This window comes from Meriones unguiculatus, chromosome 3 (genome assembly GCF_030254825.1).
Source record: "Meriones unguiculatus strain TT.TT164.6M chromosome 3, Bangor_MerUng_6.1, whole genome shotgun sequence".
NCBI classification, from domain to species: Eukaryota; Metazoa; Chordata; class Mammalia; order Rodentia; family Muridae; genus Meriones; species Meriones unguiculatus.
The window spans coordinates 168052956-168061919 of NC_083351.1; the positions used below are offsets into that span (position 1 = coordinate 168052956).

General features: G+C 42.7%; 1 protein-coding gene across 2 annotated transcripts; it reads left to right on the forward strand.

Annotated features, from left to right (window-relative positions):
- Positions 1-203: 203 nt before the first annotated feature.
- Positions 204-5234, forward strand: Cxcl13 (C-X-C motif chemokine ligand 13). Of its 2 annotated transcripts, none has more exons than XM_021639018.2 (4): positions 204-349; positions 1782-1914; positions 4095-4175; positions 4422-5234. In XM_021639018.2, exons 1-4 carry the CDS (start codon positions 289-291, stop codon positions 4474-4476), a joined length of 330 nt encoding a protein of 109 aa, XP_021494693.1. In that variant the 5' UTR covers positions 204-288; the 3' UTR covers positions 4477-5234. The 2 variants fall into 2 exon arrangements, with proteins under 2 accessions (XP_021494693.1, XP_060236951.1); XM_060380968.1 differs by having other exon boundaries at positions 4776-5234.
- Positions 5235-8964: the final 3730 nt, after the last annotated feature.

Below are 8964 nucleotides of genomic sequence, written 5' to 3' on the forward strand. Positions count from 1 at the left end.
TTTTTTTATCTGCATTTTTTTCAAGAAATGTTTTGTTATACTAACAGTACCTTAAGGCAAATTCATCAATTTTGCAAGATGAATTTCTTCATCTGGAAAGGCAAGCTCAGCAATATTTCCTAATATTTCCTATGGGGGGGGGGGGGGGTTGAGAACTGACAGTGCAGCTGACCGACTGGAAGCAGAGGCAGTGGGAGGGCCCTCAGTGGTATAAATAAATAGGAGTGTGGAGCTGGGGACCCACGGCTTGGACTCAGAGCTGAAGGGTGAACTCCACCTCCAGGCAGAATGAGACTCAGCACAGCAGCCCTGCTTCTCCTACTGGCCAGCTGCCTGTCTCCAGGACACGGTGAGGACTTTCTCTTGTGATTTCACTAGCCTTTGAACAGTTCTCCTCACCAGTTCTCCTTCAGTTGAAAGTGGGGAGGAAGTCTTACCAAAGGGGAAAAAAATGCTTGGTTGCTCTCAGGTTGTTCAACTGTAAAATTCTTGGGGATTTAACTCTCTAAAAAGGGAAGTTTTCACAGTGATAACTTTTATTTGCAGAAGAGAAAGGCTGGACAGCAAGTGTGCATGACTTGCGTTTAGTGTGTACACTGCAAGACTGTCAGCTCAGCCCTCTGTGAGAAGACCTCTTTGCATAAACTCTTCTTTGCTCTGTCTGTCCACGCCGCTCCTTCTCACCAGACCTTGGTCTTTTGAGTTCAACATCCCCCATACAATCGCACAGGCCTGACAGTAAACACAGCAGAGGGGAGAAGCTGACGTGCAGCCGGAGTTAGAGTGTGAATGGATAAACACCTACCTGAATGGCAGGGTGCCTAGGCAGCTGAAGGGGTGGAAGTGTGGGCAGAAAGAAACTCTCAGGTTTACAGACAAGCCGTTACTCTTAAAATGCTGAAGGGTCCCCCCAACTCCCAGGCCCCATTTTCACTCTTCTCATTTCTTCTCCTTGCTCTCCTCTTCCATGAAGCTTTTCTGCTGCTGGTGGCACAGTTGGCCTTCGGAAGGCACTGTCCTCAACATCAGTACAGAGCCTGTGTGTGGCACCAGCCCTGCGGTGTTCTGTCATTCCCTTGCTCAGCCCTTCAAACTGTAAACTCCCTGGGAACTTGACACTTCTACTTATAAAAAAAGGATTTGATAAACGATGTTTGTTTGCTTGTTTGTTTTGTTTCGGGAGACAAGGTCTCAGTGAGTGGCTTTGAACTTATAAAAATCATCCTTCTTCAGCTTCTCAAATGCTCAGATTACTCAGCATCGATTTCTTAAAAAAAAATTTAGATTTCATGGAAACTCATACCAATTACCAATTACCAATAAAATGTCTATAACCAGTAAGTACTGTGGTCTTAATTGATCACTGTAAGTATTACACTCTTAAATTTTTATTATTGGTTTTTCTTTGGTAATAATAAACACAAGTAAAGAAGTATCCTCCGTGCGGTTTCTCAGACAGAGAAGTGGGGAAGGTGGAAGAGAAAGATGTTAACCATCTTGGCAAGTCCTCTGCTTTTGTGCTGAGACCAGAGAGGAGTTTATTTCACATCATGTGAACTGTAACGATTGTGAAGAGCAAAGTTCATGTCAATTAAGGCTTTGGTAGGATACACTTGAGAGAGCTCAAGGCAAAACAGAAATATACAAACTAAACGCATATGCAGCTACAAGTGCTGGCTTGAAGTGTTCGGCTCTTCCAATTCGATAGTAAAGGTTAATAATTCAGTTCTGCTTCTAGGTTATAGTCCAAGAGGTTGAAGCAGCTGATTCTGTCTTTACAGGTATCCTGGAGGCCAATTACACAAACTTAAAGTGCAGGTGTATCAGCATGTTTTCAACCTTTATCCATCCAGGCATCATAGAGCGGGTTCAAATTACACCTCCCGGGAATGGCTGCCCAAAGTATGAAGCCGTGTAAGTTGCAAGAAAAAAAATTACATAATTTCTCTCTTCTAGTGAAAATCAGATGGAATATATTTGCAACCAACAAACTAGTATGGTAGCAAGAATCTCAGAGACCAGCTTGATGTTGCTAAATATATGAATTAGTAATGAAAATTTGTAATATTTAAGTACTTGTTGTATTAGCTATACAAAACTGTTTTACTTTTGTTCACTCACTTTATTTACAAGCTGCTCCGCTGCGGCCTGTCTGTGGTAGTTACAGAGGCTGAAGCTGGTTAAGGAGATTGACTCATGAAGCGTCAGGAGGCTAACCTGCCTACCATACCTGCAGACAGGATGGAGTTAGGGTTCCACCTCCACTACACAAACCCTTGAAGGAAGCTTACACAGAGCCTCTTCCTCCGGGCTGGAACCTGCTGTTTACCTGCAGCTCCTCTCACATTTATCCTTTGCCCTCCCTCTCCCTCCTCCTTTTCCTCACCTTCATTCATCTCTTTGTGGACAGTGCTGTGGAGGAGACCTAGGACCTCACAGATACTAGACCGGCTTTACTCCCAGTAAGCCCACAAGAACTTCCCCAGGCTTTGAGAAGTCTGTAAGCAGCTGTTTGTTTATCCCATTTTGAAACAAATGCTTTGTACCTGGGGCCAGATGTGTTTGACTTGTAAGGTAGAAACACAGGTTATCGACAGCACATGAAAGTTTTTCACTATGATGGCGTTGCACTCTTGCCAATGGCTTCGCCAATGAGCGTTCTAACTACACCACAGTTACTTCCCTGCAACTCAGCAGTTAGCCGTGGGCTCTACCGGTGGGGCAGAACAGCAGAACTCTTATCTTTTGGCTACATCTCTCTTGACTCAAGGCTTTTCGCCTCTCAGGGAAGTAACACACCCTAATTGCCTCTGCTTTCCTAACATCAATTATTTTGAAATAGTGCAAGTTTCACTCTATGTCTTCTAGTAAAATTCAGCATTTTCGAACATTAGACAGATATAGAAAAGGAAGCTGCAAACTGTTGTGAGAAATTCACATTAGTTAGGGGTGAACATATCAATATCAAGTGGCATAAACATGTTTTGCCATTCTGATTTCAAAACCAAACTGGCAGATACTGCCTTCAGGACCCATGTTCTGGCTCCATGGTTTATCTGCTACATTAAGAAACTGTATGTTGAGGGAGGGGGCTACAGCTGGGATACAAAGTGAATAAACTGTAATTTATTAAAAAAATAATAATTTTTTTAAAAAAGTGACTATGTTGTTTGAGGTAATACAAGTTAGTATGTACAGTCTCCTAGCATTCTATTGCTTGGGAGACCTTACTTTTCCACCACAGGGGAAAACCTTAATGCCATATCCGGGAACTTGATCAACTATTCAGGTCATAACTCTTGGAAAGTAGTTGCTGAAAGTGTGGGTTCTGGAGCCAGACCTTTCCAAGTAACCCTGTTGCAGGGTATCTTTGCTATACACTCTTAGACATGTTGCTTGAACTCTCTGTACTTTAAGCTCATCATCAGAGAAGGTAATAGTGGTTCTAGCACTGGATTTCTGTGGGATGAGTTGAGAAGACCGTGTTGCCTGTTAGGCTTCACATATGGCGCACAGTGAGTGCAATCCCTGACAGATGAGTTGTTGGCTCTGTTGTTGATTACTTTCTTAGGTGAGGAAAAGCCTTGCCAGCTGGTGGCTTGAAGGAATGTCACCAAGACCAATCAGCTTCAGAACTTCTTCCATGTTAAAATATATTCAACTTTTTCAGATAAACTGTTTTTCAAGACAGTATTTTCTATAATGTGTTTTGTTCTTCTGAGCCCGATGGACAAGCACGTTTGAAAGATACTGGAATATAACTTTAGAAGTGACCCAACTTTGGAGCCTGCTCTTTGACTCTTCTCCAACTCAAGTAAAGATTATCAATGAGACAGTCACTTAGGACTTTTGAGATTCTGCCAACTTTGGATTCAACAAGCTCCCACAATTTGGTACACAGATGGTAGCAGTCTTCTCCTTTCTTGGGCCTCACACCACAAATCGCTTAGTCCACATGCAAAACCTCCCGCTCAAATTTCACTCTTCTAAGAATAATTGTTTTCATAATCAACTCTCTTCATTATTTAAAAAAAAATACAAGGTGGACCAAAATGTACTATTATTTTGTTTTATATTTGTTTATTTTTCCCCAGGATCTGGACCAAGAGTAAGAAAGTTCTGTGTGTGAATCCTTATGCCAAATGGTTTCAGAAAATATTGAGATTGTTTCGGAGGTAAGTTAAGCGTACCGACAGCTTGCAGCCAAGTTGAGGAACACTTTCCAATTAGGAAAAGTTTGTAGGACAAATGTCTGTTCTGCTGTTGTCACAGATTAGCTAGAACAGAGACGGCTCAGTCCAGCAGTTCAGTAAATTGAAGCAAGTGTGCACAACAGCCGTTATTTGATGTCACCGAAGGAAAGCTACAGTTTCGTGTGTGCATTCCTCTAAGTGTGACTTCTTTCTGTTTTTAATTCACAGCAAAGTCATGCCTTCAACTCCCGTCGCTCCAGTGAATAAGAGAAGGGCTGTCTGAAGCCATTACCCTCAGAGGATGCCTGTATCCCCCCTTTTATCCCTGCTCTGAATTTTAGTTATGTTCTTAGTTGAAGAATTTCCAAGAAAATAACTTTCCTCTGCAAACAAAGATGCCTGTAGGTTAACCCCACCACCACCACCACCACAGGAGCTGAGAGGGGAACACTCACATTCCTTTAAACCTGCATTCTTGTTCCTTAATGAAGGACATTTGAAGATGGGCATTTAGTGACAACCCACTTGAGATGCATTTGGTGATAGGCCTGTTGTTTAATGTTAAACTGTCCTGAATTGTAGAGAAATGAAAACGTACGTGTCGAATCTGAACCTGTGGCTCATACTAACAAAAGACTGATGGAGTGTACTTCAACTATTTTACACCCTTGAGATGAAGAGGTTTCCAGAATAGTCTCCAGAAGTTTCCTGGGAAGCTGATGCAGTACCAGCCTAACGTAATGCATTCAGGTCATGAAAAGCTCAGGAGGGAAATAGTCCTTCTACTCTGAAAGGTTTCTTGTATAAGATTTATTGTCTTGGATTAAAACCAGCAACAGTGAAAGATCCTCAGCTTAAAATTCCAGGCTCTACAGCACTATACAAATGTATTCCTTTTCAGCATGACCCTGGTAATCTTTTTCATTATTATTATTTTTGTTCGCGTCTTTCACACAGACAAAAATACCAGTCTCCTGTATCAAATTCTTTAATGTTTCCTATTCATCTAATGTCATTCAATAAACTTAATCAAGCATTTCACTTATGACTGGTTCATTTTTAAAAGAAAGTTTTTCTCACATTGAGATGCTCTTCAGCTGTTCCTAAGACATGAGGTTTCAATCATGTTCATTTTTTCTGCCTATCAGAGCTCTCCACAGATGACCTCAAATTATGTCAGCCACAAGAACAGTTATACAGTGGGAAAGGTTTGGCTCTGGGGTCTCTTTCTCCAGGCAGACTAAATGAGATTTCCTCTATGCGTCAAACCCTGACTCAAGCCCATTCTCGCTGTCTGTTTACATGGATTCCCCCAAGTCTCCAGTGTTTCATTTGACAAAGTGTTGCCTTGAGTTGACAAGCAGAGAGAGGACTTAAATGCTGTTCTTTCCCACCAGTGAGCTGAGGTCATAGCCTGACTCTGCCTCTTTGCCTTCTTCAGCTGCTTTGTGGTCTGTTCCCATCACATCTGGCTCCCTCTTTCATTTAGCTCCACTTTTTTTTTTTTTCCAGCAGGGGTGGGATGTTGGGTTTTGTATGGGTTTGTGCATAGGCTCATGTGTGGGAAGGTGCAGGTGTGAGAAGAAAGAGTTTAACACCGATATCATTCTTCAGGAGTCACCCATCTTAATTTTCCAGACAGGGTCTCTCTCTGAATGGGGAGCTCACCAAGAAGGGTTGGTGAACCTGTCTCCCTTCCCCAGGAGAGGGATTATGTGGGTTCTGGGGACCTGAACTCAGGTCTCCAGGATTGCAGGACAATCCCTTCCCCAACTTCCTTTTTATTTTAGGTTGTCTTGTTTTGTTTTGCTTTTGGACGGGATCTCAGTCTATTGCCTGGGTTAGTCTGAAACTTACTATGTATCCTAGGCTGGCCTTGAATTGCAGAACTCTTCCTGCCTCAGCCACCTAGGGAATACAGCTGTGAGCCACATAATCCCTCTCCTGTGGCTTTCTCCTTTAAAAAATAAATTTAAATAGTTTGGGAATGAATAAAAGAGACATATCTACATTATGTTCTCTGTCATCTATTAACATTTTATTACAAATATGGAAGGAGAATAGTGTCATCAAAATCCTACAATTAATGCTTTTTAAACCTCAACAGTTAGAGATTAGGAATCAGGCTTCAATTTTATTATGGCACATAGCTCAACCAATATTCAGGATCCTCCAATAATCAATGCAACCATTTCTCATGAGGCAGCTATTATTAACCATCCTGTTATAGCTTCCAGAAATGAGTTACAGTAGTGCCAGTGCCCAGAATGAGATGCCAGTAGTGAGCACAGGAACCATTCCTCTAACACTGTTATCTACATGAGATAGACACCATCAGCAGACATTGAAGCAAATAGATAGTTCTTGCCTTCATTTATGTAACTAGTAAAACAGAATTTGAACCCTTTGACACCTGACTCCTCATTACATTAGAGTGAAAATACTACAAATGTATTTTCTGACTTCAGCCCCTTGGCCTCTGCTCCTCTTCAGAGCCAGTCAAAGCTGGAAGATATGCCATGGTAGGAGGGGCTTAAGGGGACTTGGGAAAGGTAAAGCACCTTTGACTCTCACCTCCTTAGACCTGGTATATGTCTCTTGTTGACTGAGCCAAGAGTTTTGGACATAGCTGACTAGTGTTTGCACTGCATAGAAGCTGTATGTGAAAATTATACTTCCTTCCTAAAAACGCTACAAGATTATTAATGACTAGTGAACCGTGTTCAGAATAAAATGCATGCCTTGACCTCTTTGCATGACCTATATAGAGAAAAAGCACTTGTATGTGTTATTTTGATGAATGCCCTGTCTCAATTGCATTTCTTCCTCATATTCCTCATATGTAAGCCTTTCCTGTACTCTCATAAATCACCTATAGTTTTATTTTTAAAAAAAACTGTATTCAATAAAGACAGGAGATAACATGTCTTTTTCTTCTTCCTGGGCCTTAGTTGTAGATCATCCCCTTTAAACAATGTAACTCCAAAGCCCCCAAATCACTGACATGGTTGCTACTGAAGCACATAGGTGGATCCTCTCCCATCACCCTCCTTACCCATGTCTGGCCTTTCTCCTAAACAGTGAACTTGCTGACTTTGGCTTGCTCTGACTCATGTGGAAAGTCAACAATCTCAGCTCTACCCAGTGTCTGTGGCTCGGGGGGTGGGGGGCAGCTCTGGCTGCATAGATGAGGCATCCAAAGCTCTGGGGAGGGGCTCTTCAGGCTCAGGCTGCATAGATGTGGTGCTAAGGCTGTGAGGGACATCTCAGGCTGCTTATGTGGGGCAACTGAGGCTCTGGGGCTATCTCAGGCTGCATAGAAGGAGTGTGTAAGGCTTTGGGGGTATGTTTTGGGCTGCATAGAAGGGGATCCTGAGGCTTTGTGGGGCATCTCAGGCTGCATAGATGGGGTATCTGAGGCTCAGGGGGAGGGGGCTATGCAGGCTATGCAGCCATAACATGGAGTTCTAGAGGCACATGAGGCTCCGAGAAGAACTCAGGATATACAGTCAGCTGAGCTGTGCTGTGCGCCCTGTTGCTGGTGGCATGACTGTAGACCATGGCATTACACTGCATTTTTTTTTAACCTAAAGACATTACAGTGTTTTCATAAGGAAATGATAAATGTTTCAGGCAGTAGATGAACTTACCCTGATTTGAACCTCACACAGTGTAGACAAAATCAAGACAGAACACACTGCTCCCTCAAAATATGTACATTTTTAAAGCATCAGTTTAAAGAGCTAAAAATAAAACCTTCAGATGAGGGGAGGGTAGAAGCACCCTCTCTTTGTTAACATCCTTTGCTCACAGTTCAGTCCCATGGGGTGGGGGTCCAGGCTACTGCAGAATGTTGAGGTCTGAAGGCTGTGGATAAAGGTGGAAAGGGGATTAAATGAAACAAATGCGTGGCCTAAACTGTTTTTCTGGCCTAGCAGCATGGACTAGCAGCACCCATTGCTTAGACGTCACCATAGCTTTAAGATTTAAAACCCAGGATCAAGTCAAAATTAGCTGCAAGAAAGGTTTGGAAGGGAAGAATCGTAAATTGTTAAGAATGGACTTAAGCACTCCTGACTACATGTATACATCTGCACACGTGTGCTGATCAATTAAAACTCAAAGAGTTGAAGGGAAAACATGGAGTGATGCTTACCAAAACAAAAGGATTGCTCTGGGAAGCTGAGCACGGGAGCCGCAGGTCTAGCTGTACAACGATGCCCTAACAGCAGAACACAGGAAACCAGAAACAGACTGAGCGCTGCTCAGATTCCCCAACCTCCAGACCTCCAGGAGGGGAGGATTCTCCTACTGTGTCTGAAGGGCTGGTTTATTCATTCACCAGCTGATAGGTGTTTAAATTCATCGGGATGTGATAAATGAAACTGCTGACCATACACACGTGTAAGTTTTTGTACAAACACACCCTTGTTTCTCTCTAGTAAAAGAGAAAGTTTCTCTCTGTTGAGTACTTAGAAGAGGATTGTGTGGGGTATGTGTGTTTAACTTAACTTTATACAAATCTGTTATTCTGTTCCCCGTGGTCAGTGCAGCCTTACCAAATATAACTGTTCCAGTTGCTTTGTAACTTTGCCAACATCAGATCTGATGATTTACTAGGCTGGGTCACAGAACTCAGGGAAGCCCTTTACTTGTCACACCAGTCATGTTTGTGTATCTGTCAGAGTACCCAAGAGAACAACATGACAGAGGAGAGACTCATCTTGGCTTACAGTTTTAGGGGATTCAGTCCATGGTTGCTCAGCTCCAT